The sequence below is a fragment of the Saccostrea cucullata genome, unplaced genomic scaffold, assembly GCF_032062105.1.
Source record: "Saccostrea cucullata isolate Sc308-1 unplaced genomic scaffold, CSIRO_AGI_Scuc_v1 ctg238, whole genome shotgun sequence".
Classification (NCBI taxonomy): Eukaryota; Metazoa; Mollusca; class Bivalvia; order Ostreida; family Ostreidae; genus Saccostrea; species Saccostrea cuccullata.
In genome coordinates, this window is record NW_026931063.1 from 266,474 (window position 1) to 288,340 (window position 21,867).

General features: G+C 34.6%; 1 protein-coding gene across 1 annotated transcript in view; it reads right to left on the reverse strand.

The window, feature by feature from the left end:
• Positions 1 to 21,867, reverse strand: part of LOC134231244 (uncharacterized) — a gene marked incomplete at its 3' end in the record, with an annotated part of 423,563 nt that overhangs the window by 258,349 nt on the left and 143,347 nt on the right. Inside the window, 1 exon segment of the mRNA XM_062713186.1 lies at positions 18,587 to 18,789. Coding sequence (XP_062569170.1) covers positions 18,587 to 18,789 — 203 coding nt within the window.

Here is a 21,867-nt window from a genome sequence, read left to right on the forward strand (position 1 = left end):
GTTACAAAACAATGGAAGCAATCGCTGAATGTGTGAGATATCTGTCTGTAGATGTTATTGTCTATTTGTAAAAGTTATGTCTTTTTTTATGAAAATTTTGCCAAACTTTGTTATGAGTAGGGATCCAACCAAATTACGTTACATTCAATAATTAAAGATTGAGGCTCAAAACATTCATAATCCTGTTCACCTACATTCGGGCTACAACATGGCGGGCAAGGGAAACAGGCTAAACTCCCGCTCAGAATGCTTTAATATATGACAGTGCCTATGATGCAGAATTAAATGAAACAAATATGCAGAAAATAAAATTAAGTCTTAAGTTTTCACATTCATGAGCATTTTCTGAAAATCTTTGTTCTTGTAGGGAAAAGAGAAGCAGTTCACAGGTAATGTTGATGAGTTGAGATCAAAAGATAAAAAACAATGGCTGCAAAAAAATTCAGGCTCTTGAAGAAAAACAAAAGAAAGAAATAAAAATATGAACAGTATTCGATCAAAGGATCCAAAACATGAAATTCTGGAAATTCCATAGGGAAAGCCAATAAGAATTTTTTAATTGACCACCTCTGCTCAAAATCCTTGAAAGCCCTTTTAGCTGATGCCCTAATTGCTGAACACACTTTTCTGCCAGACTTGGATAAAAAAATTATTCCATTTTAGGCATAAAAACACACTTTGAAATATGCTGAGTAAGGAACTCGCTCTCCTCTTGACCAAATAAGGTTAAGGATTCTGCAAACAGTCGCGTTTGAATTGAAATTTTTCATAATTTTACCAGGAATGATCTACCTAATTCATTTATTATCTTCATCACTTATCAGAGTTGTTTACTTAAACAAAGATTCTGTTACCACGAATGGAAAACAAAAATTCTGTGAAATCTTTCAAGTTGCTATATTATAGAATAGTTTCTTTTACAGTTTTTCATTTTGCATGACTTATTACATTTTTGTTTACAAAGAAGCAAGAACATTCAAGAATAGTTCATGAACATTCCTAAATAACTTTTCGAAATTATTCATGAATAGTTCATGAAAATGCATTGAATTTCTTAATATAATTCATAAACTTTTCTTGAAGGTTCAAGAATATAATTCATGAACTTTTCTTGAAAGTTTAAGAATTATTCTTGATCATTTTGCAGGCAATTAAAAAATCTACGTTCGTTCATGAACAACAAATTATTCTTGAATATTCTTGAACTTGGTTTTCATGAATAAAATCCATGAAATCATGAGTGTCCAATTTTAACTTCATGGGATCTTCATAAACAATTCATGAGCAGATTCAAGAATATAATTCATGAACTTTTCTTAAAAGTTCAAGAATTATTCTTGATTATTTCGCAGGGGTATTTCTCTTTATGGTGTGTGAGGGTTTGTATTATGTGTGTGTAATAAATATTATTGTCTATATAAATTGATATTTGTCATGTTAGTTTCAACTAAAGTTGGGAATAATTAATTTCTCTCTCTCTCTCTCTCTAACTCTCAGGAAAAACGTATTTATTGAGACCCTGATGAAACTTAATGTTTGTCTTGTAAATTATAATAAAGCATGTACATTTTTGAATAAATATTCCATAATTCTGGGGAAATATAAATGTACTGCAAGAGATATAAACAGTAAAATGTTGTTAGTATTATTTTGAGAATGAGACGGTTCTGTATCGTAGATACAAATTTGGGGGTGAACGAGTGCGTAGCACGATTCTCCACCCCCAAATCTGTATCTACGATACAGAACCTGTCGAGTTCTCTAAATGATTTGTGACACGATGAATCAAAAGTAACTCCACCCACTTTATGAATTTGCAGCATCCTTCCGCCAGAGTTCTGTAGATGAGGCCCCGACGGGAAGTGCGCATTCGCAGTATATATATATTTCCACAGAAAACGTAAAACTCGGTCAGATTAGTTTTGAAAATATTTACGGGGTAGGCGTAATCGAGTGATAGTCAGTTTTAATGGATAAGGTGGAGGATTTAACCGTCATTGTTGTGATCTATTGTAGATGGAGATTGTTATATATTTCAGTGGTCTTAAAATTCCGGTTTAACTAGATTTACAAAAACAGGATTTAAAGAAAATTCTTCGATGGTCTTTGATGTCACGGATTTTTATTTTCTAATTGAATTGCGACATTAAAAACGAAGTGAAAGAGACGTGTGGCTGTCGTCAGCGATAAGGATTTTAAAAAATAAAAATGCGGGAAAAAATGGACTTGAATGATTTTGCACGAGGAGGGTGGATGTTTTCCGTTATTGAGAATTTTCCGTTTCGTTTGGATCGAAATTACGTGTAGAGGATGTTTTCCGTTATTGCGAATTTTCCGTTTCGTTTGGATCGAAATTACGTGTAGATTCTGTGCGGAATAAGTTTTTTAAAAGTGATTGAGAAATTTTGAGATTTTACATCCTCAGGAAAATACCGGGTATTTCTCCAAAATGTATAATAGGAAAACATCAGCATTTACTATTTGTACGTGCTTTTGCTAAATTGAATCAGATTTATTTTTAGACCGTGCTGTATTTTACATACAGAATAGTTGGCAAATACAATACTGTATACAGGGCTAATACAGAACAGAAAGTAGCTCCGCCCACCACAGTCCCGTTCTGTATTTCTAATAGAGAACAGTAAACTTCGAAGAATAACACTGCTATCGTGTCACAATCTCATGAAGTCGTGTGAATTTTGAATGGATTTTTCTTTGTAAGCAATACAGTGTAATTTCCCTATTGTCTACTGTGACACAGGTGTTTGTACTAGGTGACCTTGTGGCCAACACTTCGTAAATTTCAGCTTAATTTGTGTATTACGCATTGGTACAATTCAACACAGGTTGTTTGAAATCTGAAGAAAATCAGTCGTAATATGGGTGGCCATAAAGATAAACAACAGCAAAGAGTATGTGCATGTTCATGTAGAACAGATATTACAATGTTAGGATCAAAGACTGCCAGTTATATTAAGATTTAAGCAGAAGACTAGTACATATAGATTTTAATGTTTGCATGATTAAATAACCCAGTTATAATAATTATTTTCACAAATAAACAAATATTAAATTCAAAATGGCGGCGACGAAAAAAATATGGCAGCCTCCGATGTCCGTTTTGTTGATACTTTAAATTAAAAATTTTAACACCAACTGGCTTTTTAAAATTTAAATTAAGTTTTAAATGACACAATTATGTTTATTTAAATTTAAAATAAATTAATTATGAATTATTTATTTCATTTTTCCATCACTTGACGTTTTTGAGGTCTATGATTGGTCAACAACAGAGCGCTGATTTTTTCATGGACGATTTGAATGTTTGGATGTTGAAAGTGTTGATAGAAAAATGGAGATAAAACCAGTTGGTAAGGCGATATTTATGCTAACATTTTAATGATTTTGGTGGAAAATACTTAGTACCTCTGGAAGGACATTCCAAAAAGAGGAAATATTGGGAGTGAACAAAATTCTAGGCTTGTGAATCTTTGATTTCTTGATTGTTTTGATTGGTATGTCGAATGACAAAGACTGAAGTAAACAAACTGAAAGTATTTGAAACGCATAATATTTTTCAGCATTTAGTATATTAATAAAATAGGTTGTTTTTTGTCATATTTACATGTTCCCTAAATTGTTTATAGATTCCCTGAACTGTTATAATATTGTGAAACCTTGTATACATCAGCATGATCATAGCATGATCAAACTGCAACATTAATGTAATTAAATGAATAATTAAGATTAATTTTCTGATTTTTCTTTATTAAATCAAAATACTGATACTTGACATGTTTTATAAGCATCTCACTTCTGTCCTGACCTGGAGTGAAATTCTTCAAAATATTACATGTTTAAGGTGAAGTAAATAATTTTTTCTTCATTTCAAAATTCAATAAATCTATCAATCTAAACTAATTTCTGTAAGTATAAAGCTTTAATTAGTCTTGTTTCCAGGTTATGGATGAAATGTAGCACCAGCCAAGACCCCTGACCATGCAGCTCGTCTGACTACCAGTGCAGCCTGTCAAGGGGTGGCCAAGTCCCTAAATGATGGGCGCAGACCACCAGCCAAGTCCCTCTGCCAGCTTGGCTGACTATCCATTGCAGCCTTTAAAGGGGCGGCAAAGTAACTATAACCAGCTCGACTGATTACAAGTGCAGCCTATCAAGGGGTTGCTAATTCCATCAACTATAGCTAGACCAACTATCAGTGTCTCCTTTCAAGGGGTGGTCTAGTCCACCAACTAGCTCAGTTGATTTCAAGTGCAGCCTGTCAAAAACGGCCAAGTCTGTCAACTAGCTCGGTCTACTACTAGTACTGCCTGTCAAGGGGTGGCCAAATTCTTCAAGGAGCTCCGCCAACTACTAGTGCAGCTTGTCAAGGGATGACTAAGTCCATCAACTAGCTCGGCTTACTACCAGTACTGCCTGTCAAGGGATGACCAAGTCGATCAACTAGCTCGGCTTACTACCAGTGCGGCCTGTCGAGGGATAGCCAAGTCCTTCAACAAACTTGGCTTACTACCAGTGTGGCCTGTCAAGGGATGGCCCAGTCTCTCAACTAACTCGGGCTACTTCCAGTGCAGCCTATCTTCAAATAATAAAGATAAAAACCGCAACTGTGCACTTGCAAGGATAACTGTGTAAAGACTGGGGTGGTATGCAGCTAAGAACTGTGACTGAAATCACTGTTTAGAACCGTTCTTTTTTTTAAGTACAGCTAGATAATAAAAAATAGGGAGTTAATATTTAGAAAGTGATGACTATTTATACAAATTAGCAACAGTAAAATGCAGTGTACTAGGTAACTTTCCAAAGAAATTAATTGCTATATGTTAAAAAAAAAATGTACATGTATTCTGTAAAACAACCACAGAAATTTCAATCTGTTGATGACGGCATGATGAAAAATAAGGTAGACTTAAAAACATGCATGTGTATTCATTTATTCAGTTGTATTTGACAATGAGCCAAACTATCTTTATCATGTCTTAATCATGTCTTAATCATGTCTTAATCATGTTTTAAATATAAAAGTAAAATTGTGAGTGCTTATAATATTTTTTAAAATAATCTTTTTTGTATGAATTTCAAAAATCTTTTTGATGAATTTTAATGAGTAGCTTTTTAAAAGCTTATAATTGAGTAAATCTACAACGGGTTAACATAAAGTGTATAATAACTTTTACAAAAGTGTTTATTAATAGGTATAACTTTTTACAGTTATAACTTTTTGTAGTTATAACTTTTTTTAAGTATAACCTTTCTGTAACTTTTTCATAACTTTTTGGGGTTTAACTTTTTTGTAACTTTTTCATAACTTTTTTAAGGTATAACTTTTCATGGGTAAAACTTTTTCCAGGTATAACTTTTTTGTAACTTTCACAACTTTATAATAGGTACTTTTAATAGGTAACTTTTTTTAGTTATAACTTTTTAAAGGTATAACTTTTTTCGGGTATAACTTTTTTGAAACTTTTTCATAACTTTTTGCGTGTATAACTTTTTAATAACTTTTCCACTGTTTATTTGGGTATAATTAAAGCATAACTTTGTAACTTTTTTATAACTTCTTGTGTAACTTTTAATAAGTATAACTTTTTGTAGCTATAACTGTTTTGTAAATTTTATGCACTTGCTGTATTTATGTTGAATAAAAGGTGAAAAGTTATAAAAAAGTTATAACTTTTTTTGTAACTAAATTATAACTAAATTATACCTCACTTAAAACAGGCGGTTCCAAACTCCGATAACTTAGTTTTAACTTTTTCGTAACTTTTTTAGTTACAAAAGTTATAACTGAGTTATATTTTTTTCGGTATGGGATATATGTTGAAAATAAATAATGAAACAATATTTACCAAATCTAAGTTCATTTAATTTTATTGATGTACTGTAGAAAAGACCAGAAATCTCTGTTCGAGACTGAAGCTCTACTGGTTTGTACTCATAACAAAGGAAGAGAAAAAAGAGCTTGGGACTTGAAACTTTAAAACAGCAATAAATAGAACTAGTGTTAATTGTAACGGGGACCGTTACAGATGTTCCCCAAACGCTCCCCAACTCCCTTTTTGTGCCTAATTCCTGTAAGACATTTTTAAAAATATGAACAGTATCGAAGGAATTCATCAAAGAATTATAAAAAGCTAAAATGATACCAACCATACGTCATTTAGCGCATTGTACGCGCACGCACGTGCATGCACATGCAAGATTATCATGGAATGTTGTCTAAACCATTAACATAGCTATATATCTTGAGAATCAATTAAAAAAAATCAATTATTCATGCTACTGTTTTTCAAATATGTTGGTCATTTTGCGTATTTCGAGCGCGCACGTGCATGCATACATGTTCGTGCATTCAATTGTGACAATATTATAATGTAGAATATCATTATACCTATTCATTTTCTAAATTTTATCCCGTTTTGTTGAAATCTAAGAAAGTTATAGGCATTTAAAGTTTCAGCCAATGATTCCAGCACACGTGCATGCAAATGCTTTCATGATAATTCTTATATATCATGTAGATCTTCATAATGTATGACTATGTTCAAAATTTCAAAGGATTCTGTCAAAAAACAAAAAAGATATTGAGACTTTAGTTTCAGCCAATCGGAGCGAAGTGTACGTGCATGCACGTGATATCTTGCTTTTTTGACCATGTCATCTTGTCTATACTACTAATATATCCATACATTATGAGTTTCAAAAAAAATCATCAAAAAAAGGAAAGTTACAGCTATATCCATTATATTGGTAATTTCAGGTGTTGCATGTGCCCACTCTTACCAGCACACATGCATGTACGCGCTTTCATGATAATTCTTATATATCATGTTGTAGATCTTCATAATGTATGACTATGTTCAAAATTTCAAAGGATTCTGTCGAAAAACAAAAAAGATATTGAGACTTTAGTTTCAGCCAATCGGAGCGAAGTATACGTGCATGCACGTGATATCTTGCTATTTTGACCATTGCATCTTGTCTATACTACTAATATATCAATACATTATGAGTTTCAAAAAAATTCATCAAAAAATAGAAAAGTTACGGCAATATCCATTATATTGGTCATTTCACGTGTTGCATGTGCCCACTCTTGCAAGCACGTGCGCGCAAAATGACCTTCGTTCGGCAATCTACATAACATGCGTACTGGCCCTAAAAAGGTTTTGCCTAAGTGTAGTTTATAAGATCACTCATGGACAAAATCTTCCCAGGAACAAGAAAAATAATAAGAAGAAGAAGAAGAAGAAGAAGAAACAGAGTAAAAACAATATGTTCCCCAACTTCGTTTGGGGAACATAATAATGATCCTTGATTAAGTCTCTTTTTGTGGGAAGATATTGCAATAAGACTACAACTGTAGGAGCAGCGCTGTTCATAAAATTTTACAGTATTTTCAATTTTAGTTACCACGGCAACATCATTCATCAAAATAAATTTTTTTAAGAAAAACAATAATGACAATTATGTATCTCAGTGTAGTCTAAATACATACCACATAATATTACAAGAGGCCCAGAGGCCACATCGCTCACCTGAGAACATCGGCTAGGAGAAAAAGCTTACTGAGGTGGGGGGGGGGCGCTTGGATTTTACTACTATTTGAGAATGCCTACATATTAATACAGTATATGACTTTGTTGTTCTTGACAAAAAGATTTCTTTTTAAACATTTTGTTCCTATATATTACTTTGTAATAATTTGAATTTGATTCCCCATTGTTTCCCTTCCTAACCAAAGGGCAATGATTTGAACAAATTTAAATCTACAAAACATGAGGATGCTTTCATGCCAATATGACTAAACATAGCTTTTCTGTTCTGTGATTTTTCCCTCTATTTTTCCATGTAAAACTTTGATCCACCATTGTGGCCCCACCCTACCCTTGGGGGTTTTCATTTGAAGAATTTTTATTCTACACTACCTGAGAATGCTTCCATAGAAATACTAGTATCACTAATCATGGTTTTGCTATTCTTGAGAAGATTATTATAATGTAAAACTTTGATCCCCCATTGTGGCCTCACCCTATTCCTGGAGGTTATGCTTTGAACAAGCTAGAATCTACACTATCTGAGGATGATTCCATATTATAATTAATATCACTAATCATGGCTTTGAATTACTTGAAAAGATGATTTTAAAAGATGTCCCTATATATTCCTACATAAAACTTTGATCGACCATATTGGCCTATCCCTAGCCCTGGGAGCCATGGTTTGAATAAATTTGATTCTACACTACCTGAGGATGATTTCACATGAGTTTCATCTTTCCTGTCTCAATGGTTCTTGAGGATAAGATTTTTCCTATATATTCCTACATGTATGTAAAACTTTGATCAGCCATTGTGGCACCACCCTACCCCTGGGAGTCATGATTTGAACAAACTAGGAGTACTGTGAAAAGTACTTGAAAAGAAGAATTTAAGAGTTTTCCCTATATATTTCTATGTAAAACTTTGATCGGCCATTTTGGCCCCACCCTACCACCAGGGGTCATGGTTTGAAAAAAAATGAATCTACACTACCTGAGGATGCTTTCATTTAAGTTTCATTTTTACTGGCCCAGTGGTTCTGGAGAATTTTTTTTATTTAAAAATTCCTACACATTACTATGTTAAACTTTGATCGGCCATTGTGGCCCCCCCAAGACCCAGGGGTCATGATATGTATAAAATTGAATCTACACTACCTGAGGATGTTTCTACATGAGTCTCATCTTTCCTGGCACAGTGGTTCTGGAGAAGAAGATTTTTCCTATATATTTCTATGTAAAACTTTGATCAGCCATTGTGGCCCCGCCCTACCCCTGGGGGTCATAATTTGAACAAAATTCAATTTACACTACCTGAGGATGCTTCCACATGAGTTTCATCTTTCCTGACCCAGTCGTTCTGAAGAAGAAGTTTTTAAAGGATTTTTCCTATATGTTCCTATGTAAACCTGTGATCGGCCATTGTAGCCCCGTCCTACCTCCGGGGGTCATGATTTGAACGAAATTGAATATACACTACCTGAGGATGCTTCCACTTGAATTTCATCTTTCCTAGCCCAATAGTTCTGGAGAAGATTTTTAAAAGATGCCATAAATTTTTTCATTAATTCATAATTATCTCCCCTTTGAAGTGGGCTTAGCCCTTCATTTGATCAAACTTGAATCACCTTCACCCAAGGATACGTTGTGGCAAGTTTGGTTGAAATTGGCCCAGTGGCTCTTGAGAAGAAGATGAAAATGTAAAAAAAAATACGACGACGCCAACGACAACATCTACAACGACACGACAGACAACGGACAAATTTTGATCAGAAAAGCTTACTTGAGCCTTCGGCTCAGGTGAGCTAAAAATCAGACAAAACTGTGCTTGGAGTAACAGTTTTTGAGTATTTTACAAAATTTTCTATTTTTAGTAACCACGGCAACACAATTCATCAAAAACATAAACCGATAAAGAGAATTATGTATCTTAGTGCAGTCTATCTGCGTGCCAAGTTGTATTGAAATCAGACAACAACTATACGAGGAGCAGTGGCATTTTTAAAGTACTTCACAGAAATATCTAAATTTGGTAATCACCACAACACCGTTCATCGAAATCAAAAACTGATACACGGAATTGTGTATCTTAGTGTAGTCTACTTGTGTGCCAAGTTATATTAAAATCAAACCAAAACTGTAGGAGCAGTGGCATTTTTAAAGTATTTCACAGAAATTTCTATTTTTAATGACCACGGCAACACCGTTCATCGACATCAAAAACCGATATATACAGAATTATGAATCTTAGTGTACTCTACTTGTGTGCCAAGTTATATTGAAATCAGACCAAAACTGTTGGAGGAGTAGCATTTTGAACAAGAGGCCCATGGGCCACAACGCTCACCTGAGTCACTTTGGTCATGCTGTTCTTCACCAGATTCTCCCCCTTATAATACCTATTGTGACTCTGCCATATCCCTGGGGGTCATAATTAAGGTAAATTTGAAACCTCACTGACCTAGGATACTTCCACATAAGTTTCAGCTTTCCTGGTCCAGTTATTCCTGAGAAGATGTTTAAAGATTTTTCCTATCTATTTCAAGGTAAAAATTAGATTCCCTATTGTGGCCCCGCCCTACCAACGTGCCATATGATTAATTTGAACAATTTAGAATTTACACTCCCCCAGGATGCTTCCACATACGTGTCAGTTTTCCTGGTCCAGTGGTTCTTAAGCAGAAGATGTTTAAAGATTTTTCCTAAATAGTTCGATGTAAAAATTGGATTCCCTTTTGTTGCCCCGCCCTACCACCGGGGGTTATGATTTGAACAATTTAGAATTTACACTCCCCCAGGATGCTTCCACACTTTCCAAGTGTCAGCTTTCCTGGTCCAGTGGTTCTTGAGTAGAAGACTCTAACTTATTCAATAGTAATTTTTCACCAAATATCATACACGCTAAATATAATACATTTACATTACATTTGTAAAAAATAGAGAGAAGACCCAGAGACCACTAAAATGACTTTTTTTTCAAAAAAAAAATCCAAATTTGTAAATGTGGTGCTCCTTTGTCCTTTTAAAATCACATAATTTATATATGTGTAGCAGTGATAATATAATAATATTGGCTACCTTTTCAAAGCACTCGAAGCAAAATGTTTTTGCTTCGAGCCTTGCATAGGTCGATAATTTTTTTTTCACGCAAACAGCCATTTATTTTGTCAGTTTCATTTTTTGTACTGACGTATGAAAATTTTTAATTCGATAAATTTTGGTTCAGTTTGGTTTTTGAGCGAAATCAATTCCAATCTTCTATTCCACTTCCACTTAAACTTAGATGTACATGTACACTTATCATATATGTCTTTTACCTTATAGGTGTTTATGTTTTGTGGAAACATTACCATGTAATTGTACCTTCTAGGAAAAACGGTAATAAATGTTATAATCTTACAAGGCATTTCAAACTAAATGAAAAAAAATCCTATGGTTGTGTTTGTAAAATCTGACCAGCTATAATCAGCCAACCAAATCATGGACATTTAAACCATAAATGTTTCGTACAAATGATTCCTGCAGATTACAAGCCAAGTCCCCCATCTTCTTTCTAATTTTAATAACCATGGCAACACCATTCATAGAAATCAAACATAGGTAATCAGAGATTACAGAGCTCACCTCAACAAATGTTTGTCTTTAAGTAAGGTAAAGTCCCACATTAAACTAATTATCAGGGATGGGGTAATTGAATAAAGTAATTGTAATTGAACGTAATTAATTACATTTTTTAGAGTAATTGGAAGTAATTTGTATTTGAGCTTGCCTTCAATTACAAGTAATTGAAAGTATTTAAACATATTTCAAAAAAGGTCAGGTATTTTCAATTACTTTTCAATTACATTTCAATTACTTTTTTCAAAAAGAAAGTTTATAAAAAAAAAGGTGCCTCATACTGATACACAGGTTTTATACTGGTGGGTTTTTACGACCTATTTCCACTTTTTAAAAATCTCAATTCTACATATTCCCACTTGCAAATAACAATGATTGCTTAGATAGTTAATTTGTTTTTACAGTAATTAGACTTACTACATCCCCTTTTAGATTTACCTTTTCTATTCATGTTAAGATAGAAAATAATCAATGGATTTGTGAGAAATACTTATTTCTTTCAAAAATATGGATTTTAAAAAGTAACAAAAAAGATCTCGCCATAATTCATTCTGGTGTAGCATGGGCCTGTGTTTGTACAATAATTAAATGTTAATTGTTTAAATTGTTTATACATCGTGTCACACTGCCTAAGGCATTTGGTAAAGGTCTAATTTTGTAAAGGCGTGAGCCCCTCTCATACCCAGGAACAAGAAAATGAATATAAGTTCACTAAAGAAATCTTCTTTTTTATAAAATAAAACTCAAGTAATTGAAATGTATTTAATTACATTTGTCAAAGTAATTTAAAGTAATTAATTACGTTAGAAAAAAATCAATGTAATTGTAACTGCAAGTAATTGACAAAATTATCAATGTATTTGAAAGTAATTAATTACATTTCAAAGTAATTGACCCCAAGCCTGCTAATTATCTAGAAGTGTACATCCCAAAATCACTTATCAGGAAAATTCAGATGCAAGCCTGATAGTATGCATCCTTAGATGTATCCCCCATACAAGTTTGGTCAACATAGGGCTTTGGCCAAAAAAAATAAGTCTTGTTTCCTGCTACTTGACCTACCCTATTTTTTTGCACCCGACCCTGAAGTTTTTTAAGCTTTTAGGGGAAAAAAATGGAAATTGCAGGAATTTTATGTTCCAAAAGTGAAAAAAAATATACATTCAAATTTTATTTCATGAAATATATGTTTAAAATATAGACTCATAAAAAATTCCACTTAATGAGTTGTGCTTCAAAAGACATGCAATTTCATTTTAAAAGAAAATATTGACCTAGCTATGACATGTTTAATTTGGTTTTGTAGTAGTTCATATCCAAAAAATACCGTTGGAAAAAATAAATTAAAAAAAAATAAAATAATTTTTCTACCTATCTACCCTATTTTTTTCAGGCTAGTAGCAGGAAACAAGACTATTATTATTTTTTTTTTGACTTATAGTTAATCTGAAAACAGATCTGCATCAAAACTTGTTCACTCAAAACAGAAAATATAGGTCAGATCCAGCATCTGAAGCAAGCCTGATAGTATGCATCTTTAGATGTATCCCTCATGCAAGATTGGTCAACATAGGACTTATAGTTACTCAGAAATCAGATCTGCAACAAAAACTTTAACCTGTTCACTCATCCAGAAAATGTAGGTCAGATCCAGCATCTGAAGCAAGCCGATAGTATGCATCCTTAGAAATATCACCCATGCAAGTTTGGTCAACATAGGACTTATAGTTAGTTGGAAATCAGATCTGCTTTACAAACTCTAACTTGCACCAAAAACATTAACCTGGTCATTCCTTAGCTGAAATTGCAGCATCTGAAACCTTGTCTGGTACAATGAAACACACTATAAGCATCTTGTATGCATATCTGATTAATGCAAGGCATAGAAGTATTTAACGAGAAAACTGCCCCAAAAACCTTAACCTGGGATGCTTAGAACTCTCACAAGTTCGCTTGCATTCGGTGCTGCGCATCTCTTGAGTCTGTCTCTAGTGTCTCTGTCAAGAAGCGTTCGAACGTTCCACGATCCAAGGACAGTGAAATGATCATTGTTTTCTTCTTGTTCTCTTTGTTATTTCGACCGCATGTGTAGGTTCCCCACCAGCCGCAGTAAACTGGCAAGGGAAGGGTAAAGCAATGTTTGGGATACCTTTTCTAATCCGCTCCTCTTTGCCATGGAGGTCTGCTCAGTTGCACATGTGGCTGCCGAACTCCAACGCTGCTGCGGTCGGTGAAGAGCGATCCTATGGCCTGTGCCGCCGGGTGCAGGTCCGCGACTAGCGACTTCCAGTGTACCTGCATCTGTCATCGTTGCTCACCTGTCGCCACAGGGCTTTTGGGTGGATGATAGATGGGATGGAGGATAATCAATGACTTGCGCAATGAGTTAATGATTAAAGTGAAGAAAGGTTGCGCGTCGCTGACCTAACTCTCTCGTTTGCAACTATTTAAATCCAGTGGCAAGACAGATGTCAGGACGTCTGGAGATGGAGACAGGTGCAGTGGATGTCCAAGATGTGCTATATGTGCCTCGCCTTGCTCCATGCATTCCACGGTGCTTGCCTTCTTCTCCGTTGAACCATGATGTTTTGCTCCGCAGAGTCCGCCAGTGCACAGTCTTTACATACGTTATAGTAGGCAGGCCCTCAATCAACCGGGGTTTCAGACCCATCAGCGCATTTTGTAGAAAGTGCTCTCCTAGAGGGATCTCCCTTAAGAGGGTATGGGTTAACTCTACCTGGACTAGTGGAGGGAAGAGACGTCAAGCCATTACAGGTCGTGAGACACTGCCCACTGCCCATGCTTAAGTACAATCTCACATATTTACACATAATAAAGTTTCCAGTTTAAAACATTTATTTTCACTTTCCATAAATGCCTCAAAAAGGGGGTCGAACATTCCCAAACTGAATCAACCAGGTGTGGTATTTACAGTGGGCACCCAACATGGCTGTCTTGCGGTGGAAAACGATGTTCAAAAAGATGTGGGAGAATTGCTAGATGATGTAATAAATAGTGATCGTTATTCTTCATAAGTAAGGTGAATGTTGTCTAGGCTAAAATATTTTATATCTCAAATAAAGTTAAAATTAACATTCTTACTAAAAATTGATCACACATATTTGGCAGGGGGAAAAAATCGACCCGGCTACAATATTTGAATGGGTCCCATTTTAAGAAACAGAGGAACATCTTTTGATAAAGTTCAAAGATAAACCATTTTGTTTAAAAAAAAACATTTGGAAAAAAAAATAGCGACTATGGTTTTTAAAATTTTCTATCAATTGTCACCTACATTGTTCTCATCGACGATTTTTCAATAGTGGGCGACTATTATAACAACACTAATTATTTGGGCAAAATTTTATTCAATTCTTAATTATGTTTCATCATTTCTAACATTTTTGTCAATGCGTATATAAACTTTGGGACTGAAAACGACTTTAGCAAACGCTTTGAATTTTGCACTGCCGAAAATCAGTTCGTTTAATTAATTAAAATTAGCGACGTAAGATTAACATTGCACAGTATCAACTGGTCAGACATTAGACTTTAATTAGGTGTCCCTGGTCAACCAACGGGAAACTATACACTATACAGTGACAAAACCACTCTTGACTAAGGGACTTATTAAAATTCAGTACTGTCCATTTTTTCAGCAGATTCAAATTTCATTGGAAATTTAGTCAAAAGATCTTACATTGCAGGCAACAGAGAATACACAATGCTTTACGTCGTTCATGGTCCAGAACGTTCCCCACTGTCTGTGTTTAATAAACAGTACTCCACTTCTTACATGCGGTAACTATTGTCGGTATAGAGGAAAAACTATCATTTAATCACATACTATTTAAAACAACTTCTCTATTAGAATCTAGTGTGTAATGTCACTTTATTCCTCTTTTTTCTGTCTCTGATATATATAAACCATATCCAAAACAATTGATTGTACATCCCTGTGTGCCAGTTACGTTTGATGACGTCATTTTCATTTTCATCCAACTCGATTCCAAAAACACTTTGAAAATCATGACAGCAATCGTCTGTTTCTAAGGCTATTTATATGAAAATTTGACATGTTATTCAGGTTTTTTTTACTAATTTAAATTTGAGTTCAATGATTTACATAGTACCAAAGAAATAAAAGCAAATGTAATAGTTATATGCGTAAAGTATTCCGAATTTTGTTCGTGCGCCGACAAACCATATCGTCCTTCATATAAATCGTCCCAATATTCTTAATATAAAGATATACATGTATGTTTAAGAATTAACAATTTTAAAGAACATTCAATATATTATGTCTATGCAAAATTTGGTTAGCACTGATTGCAGGTTAACAAAGTTATAAACATTGTCTACGACTTTTTCGGACAACCCTCGTATATAGGCCTATTTCAAAAATTATAAATCTGCGCATTTCATTACAAAAATCAAAACATTGTTCCGTACCAAACTCCTCAGTTTAGAAATATTGAGGGTATATTATTAAAGTGTTTTTAAACAAGACGCCCATAGGCCTTCTAGGTCACCTGAGTATCATGTAACAACTTTCCAACAATTGAATTGCTTCATGTTTTAAATGAAAGGCCATGAAAATCAAAATTTTGAAAGAGGCACTATTGCTTATCATAACTATACACTTGGCTTGCTTACTTTGGTTACTTAATAACCAGAGGTAAATCAGAGTAACAAAAGGAAGTTGCATTTCCACTTTATAACCAGTTGTGCACCCAAATCCATAGGAACCACTGACCCTGCGGGCACATATTTCAAAATCTGGAAATATTATCATAAATTTTATTTCATCATACATGGTTCATTAATACCAAAAAGCAGATTTCAAAGCATTAATTTATTTTCAGATTATGTAACCCCCACCCCAAGTACCCTGACCCAGGGGGTATGAAATTAACCATTTTGGAAGAGGAACCTTCATCATCATTAATATGTACGTAGAACATTGGCATAATACCCAGGAGCAAAGGAAAAGGTTTTCAAAGAATTCATGCCTTTCACTGTAAAATCATTAGTGCCCCACCCTAATACCCAAACTCCTGACCCTGGGTCCTGAAATTCACAAATCTGGAAGAGGCATCCTTCCTTATCACAATTATGTACATAGTACATTGATTTTAATACTCAGAAGCAAAGAAGATTTTTAAAGAAGTCATGGTTTTCACTATATAATTAATAGAGCCCTGCCCTGCCACTAGAACCCCTGACCCAGAGGCCATGAAATTCACAATTTTGGAAGATGCAATCTTATTCAACATAACTATGTACTTGTTTAGTTAATTAATAACTCAGGAGCAGAGAAGAAAATGTGTAAAGAATTAATGTATTTTCAATATATGATCATAGAGCCCACCTTTACACCAGAACCCCCAACCCATGGGCCATGAAATTCAAAATTTTTGAAGAGACGTTCTTGCTCATCATAACTATGTACTTTGTTAGTTTGTTCAATACCCATGGCCAGGAGCAGAAAAAGTTTTTCAAAGAATTTATGCATTTTCACTATATAATTAATAGAGCCCCGGCCTAACACCAGAACCCCTGACCCCAGGGCCATGAAATTCAAAATTTCGGAAGAGGCAGCCTTATTCAACATAACTATGTATTTTGGTTTGTTTATTAAATACCAAGGAGCAAAAAAGATTTTCAAAAAAAAACATTATGCATTTCACTACATAATCTATATAGCCCAGCCCTAGCGCCTAAGAACCCCTGACCCTGGGGCCATGAAATTCACAATTTTGGGAAAGGCAGCCTTATTTAACAAAACTATTACTTATTTAGTTTATTTAAAGCCCAGGAGCAGAAAAGAAGATTTTCAAAGAAATAATGCAATTTCACTATAAAATCTATTTAGCCCCGCTTAGCACTAGAACCCTTGACCCCAGAGCCATGAATTTCACAATTTTGGTAGAGGACTCAATGCTGATTACAATCATGCAAACAATTTGACTGCCTAATGTCCAGGAGAAAAGAAGATTTTTAAAGATTGCATTAATTTTAGTGGTTTTGGCCCCACCCCTCAGAGCCCAAGGGGGTTAGGGACCATAAAATTCACAAATTGTGTTCCCCTTCATCCACAGATGCTGTGTACCGAATTTGGTTGAAATTGGTTCAGTGGTTTCTGAGAAGAAGCTAAAAATGTTCAAAAGTTTAGGACCGACATACGATGGATGACGTACGACGACAGACGAAAACAGATAGCAATAGGTCACCTGAGTTTACTCCACCACTCATCAAAATCAAAATCGATATTACATTATGTATCTTAGTGTAATCTACCTGTGTGCCAAAATATATTGAAATCAGACCGAAACTGTAAGAGGTGTATCGTTTTAAACGAATTTTACAAAAAATTTCTATTTTTACAAACCATAGCAACACCATTCACACCATTCATGGAAATCAAAAATCAATGCAGACTATATTATGTATCTTAGTGTAGTCTACTTGTGTGCCAAGTTATACAGAAATTAGACCAGAACTGTAGAAGAAGTAGCATTTTCACAGAAATTTCTAATTTTAGTAACCATGGCAACACCGTTCATCGAAATCAAAAACCAATGCAATGAATTGTGTATTTTAGTTTAATTAGTACACTTGTGTGCCAAGTTATATTGAAATCAGACTAGAACTGTAGGAGGAGTAGCATTTTAAAGGAATTTCACAAAAATTTCTAATTTTAGTAACCATGGCAACACTGTCCATCAATATCAAAAACCAATACAATAAATTGTGTATCTAGTCTACTTGAGTACTTGTTTGCCAATTAATATTGAAACCAATACTATAGGGGCAGTAGCATTTTTTAAAAAATGTTTACAGACAGATAGACATCTAGACAGACGGACGGACGATGGACACCTTACTACTGCATAAACTCTTCTGGTCTCTGAAAATAAGAAAAGAAAACACTAAATTACATTAGATATATTTAGATTTAACAAATAAGTTTAATATGAGACGATTGATGCTGCTGCTATGCTATCATTTCTCTGCATTGTCAATCTTCCAACAACTATTTTCTGCTCATCTGTGACCATTGCCAATTCACTATCTTTCGAAAGGTTTTTTTAATGACTCCACCCAATTTTGCCATTTCTTGATCTCCTCATTGAAAGGGGCTTGGCCCTACATATTAAAAACTTAGAACCCTCTTGAGCCAGGAATGCAGTGTACCAACTTTGGCTAAAATTGTGTCAGTCATTCTTGAAAGAATTTTAAAATGTGCCAAGTTTACAGATGAAAAGACAGATTGATGGATGCTGAACAACAGGTGATCAGAAAAGCTCACTTGAGCTTTAGGCTCTCAAAAATCATAACAGTTCAACATTATAAAAACTTTTATAAGAGGGAACAGAGTATTTCATCATACCTTTATCATAACAATACCTGAAATGTACTTGAGGTTGAGGTAAAGCTGTTTATCACAAAATTAACTGAATCAAGATGACTACATTTTTCCCTGACAATTCCTGCAATACTTGTGTTATGTTCAGCCAGTGAACTGTCAAAGCCTTGCTCACATGATGAAGCAAGTTTTCCTAGATCATAAACCACTTCAAACTCTGCTTTGTAGGATGGTGACTCTGTTGCTGAAAAAAAAAATCATTCAAATTCCAAAATTTCAATTCTAAAATCGTATAAACAAGCAAATTCAAAGAAGTATGGTCCCCTGCTTTTGGTGTCTTTGTGGGTGAGATGTCATTTTTATGACATATTGTGTCAAATATGAACGCCCTATTATAGGTCATTTAGAAATTATCACCAAAGTTGGATTTTTTTAAAAATAGGGTCAATCGTGAAAGTGAAGGTCAAGGGGTCAGAAATCATAGCATGTTCGGAAATAACAGTGACAGGTCATGCACATGTCAAATATGAAAGCATATCTCTTCTCAATCAAAAATTATAAGGAAAATTAACAATTTTGAAAAGTAGGTAAAACTTCAAGGTCAAGGTCACAAAATTCAAAAATCATAGTGTATTCAGATAGATCTTGTCACAGGTAATACACATTTTTATATGAAAGCCGTATGTCTTCTCCTTCAGAATTCATGACCATGGTTAAAGGTTTTTGAAAAGTTGGTCAAACATCAAGGTCATGGTCACAAATCATAGAGTTTATAGGAACGTCGTGTCACATGTGATACATGTACATATTTTCTTCTCATTCAAAAGTTATGGCCAAGTCAAAGTAATGTTTAAATTCTTTAAAAGTAGGTCAAACTTAAAGGTCAAGTTTACTGCAGCAAAAATCATAGTGTATTTAGAAAGGCCTTGGCACAGTTAATATACATGTGTAATATGAAAGCCCTATCTCTTCTTGTTCAAAAGATATGACCAAGATTAAATTTTTTGAAAGTTGGTCAAACTTCAAGGTCAAAGTCACAAGGACAAAAATCATAGTGTATTAAAAACGTCTTGTCACAGGTAGTAAACATCTCTAATATAAAAGCCATATCTCTTCTCAATCAAAAGTTACGGCCAAGGTTAAAGTCTTTTTATAAGTACAGAAATCTCCAAGGTCAAGGTCAAAAGGTCAAAGTTGTTGGTATCCAATGAAAGGTCTTGCCACAAAAAATATACATGTGAAATACGAAAGTCCTAGTATCTACCATTCAAAAGTTATGGCCAAATTAAAAGTTTGTAATTTTTGCGTAAAAGTGGGTCAAACTCCAGGTCAAAAGGTCAAATTTGGTGGTACCCAAAGAAAGGTCTTGTTACAAGAAATACACGTGAAATATAACACCTATAGCTCTACTAAATCAAAAGTTATGGGCAAGGTCAAAGTTTTTGTGGCGGACGGACAGACCGACGGAGGGACATACAAATGAGATTTACTGTTCCCTCGCTTTCGCGAAAGCGGGGGACAACAAGGTACGTTAAATCTTTACTTAACTCCAAGGATTCTAATTTAAGATAAATGTATGGGTTAGAGAATACAGACATTGAAAAACAATGCCGACACAAAATTAAATGGTGACAGCGCTGGGTGACCATATGGTGTCTTTTTGTCCCCCACTTTTGCGAGAGTGAGGGGACATTAAATCTCATTCATCCGTTAGTCTGTCCATCTGTCCGTCCGTCCATCACAAATTTATCGTAACCAATGTAATCACTGAGTTTTGTGTTGTTTTCGTAATTGTCAAATACATGTTTGAAATCTATGTACATATGCGTATTTAAAAAAGCGGTGTATGCGTGTGTTTTGACAAAACTTTATTTGTGAAAAACTTTTGTAGAAAAGTAGTAGATTTCGAATGAAAGCGGTAAGCAAGAGATGGAATGAAAAAAGGTAAACTTCCACCTAAATTGGTAGAGTCGACATGTATGGCTCAGGTGAGCTAAAAACATGAGTTAATTGCTGCATAGCATTTATTTTACACAATATTTATTCTCGTGTTCATTGATCATAGAATGTGTTTTAAATAGCATATATATTGAAGTGTTGTATACGTAGTAAACAATGACAGAATATGAGTACACTATAGAGACTATTGTTTTGGACCAGGGAATATTCATGTGAAATTCATATTCACTCATAGTACAGCACGAGAAAAGCTTTCAGGCAATTGTCAACAAACGGACTTGTACAATGGAGTGTAGACAACCCAAATTTTAACGTTGTGAATTATTATGAATGTAAATGTTAGCATGGAATTATTTATATTTAATGAACATTAAATTATTATTTATACACAAATTGTCTTTTCTAGCCTATGTGACTAAACTAAATGTGTTAAATATTGTTTTTTTATGTAATCAGAATGTGTTTCTATAAACAGTTTTTGTTCTGGGGTATTTTTTGATTGACCAATAAGAAAAGAGTAGCCAGGGGCACTGATGCCTAGAGAGGGAGTCTGGTAATTGCAGTTGGAGCTTGGAAGTCACGGACTATTGTGCAAAGCGATTATCTTTGTTCTTCTCTATTATTAACAATATGGATTACTTCTTAAACCTGAGATGTGTGTTCTTTAAATGTTTCGACATGTTATAGGAACTTTTGACGTTTTAATTAGTGTTTCAGAGACTAATTCAACTGCTTCAAATTTGACTTTGCGTTTCATAATAACGTTACACAAGACCTGCCCCGTATGATCCAGAACTCCCAGCAAACTGGCATGTTTCCCGTTTAACACTTTAACCTTGGCATCTTCATCTTCTACTGCTGTGAACTCGAGATCAAGTGAAAATACAAATGTACCGGTGCAAAGTTCTACTTTTACTTCTACGAGTACTGTGATTCCAACATCAACACAAGCTCCTATAAGCAGACCAAATGTTTCTACTACAGATGCATCAGAGAATTACAGCATTTCAACAGCTTTCACAGCCATGCAAACTTCGTCTACAGAAATGGTATTGGCGGCGGCCGGATCAGAATCCCAACTGGACAGGCCCGATTACACAAGGATGAGATTTGGCTACGCTGCAGAGTCCCATATTATGCTCCGACTACAGAAGACAAAGCTACTGACACTAAAACGGATTATAGACTTCAAAGGGTCTTGACACTGGGGGAAGTTCATTCAGGCCTTTGGAATTACCGTATAAGTGGAAATTTTAGCGAGACCCAAATTTAGCTCTCCAGATTAAGATCGCGGGGGATAATTGTTCAATTCGTAAAGTGTTAATTACCGTTTTTAAAACGTCATGCCGTTACCCAGATATAG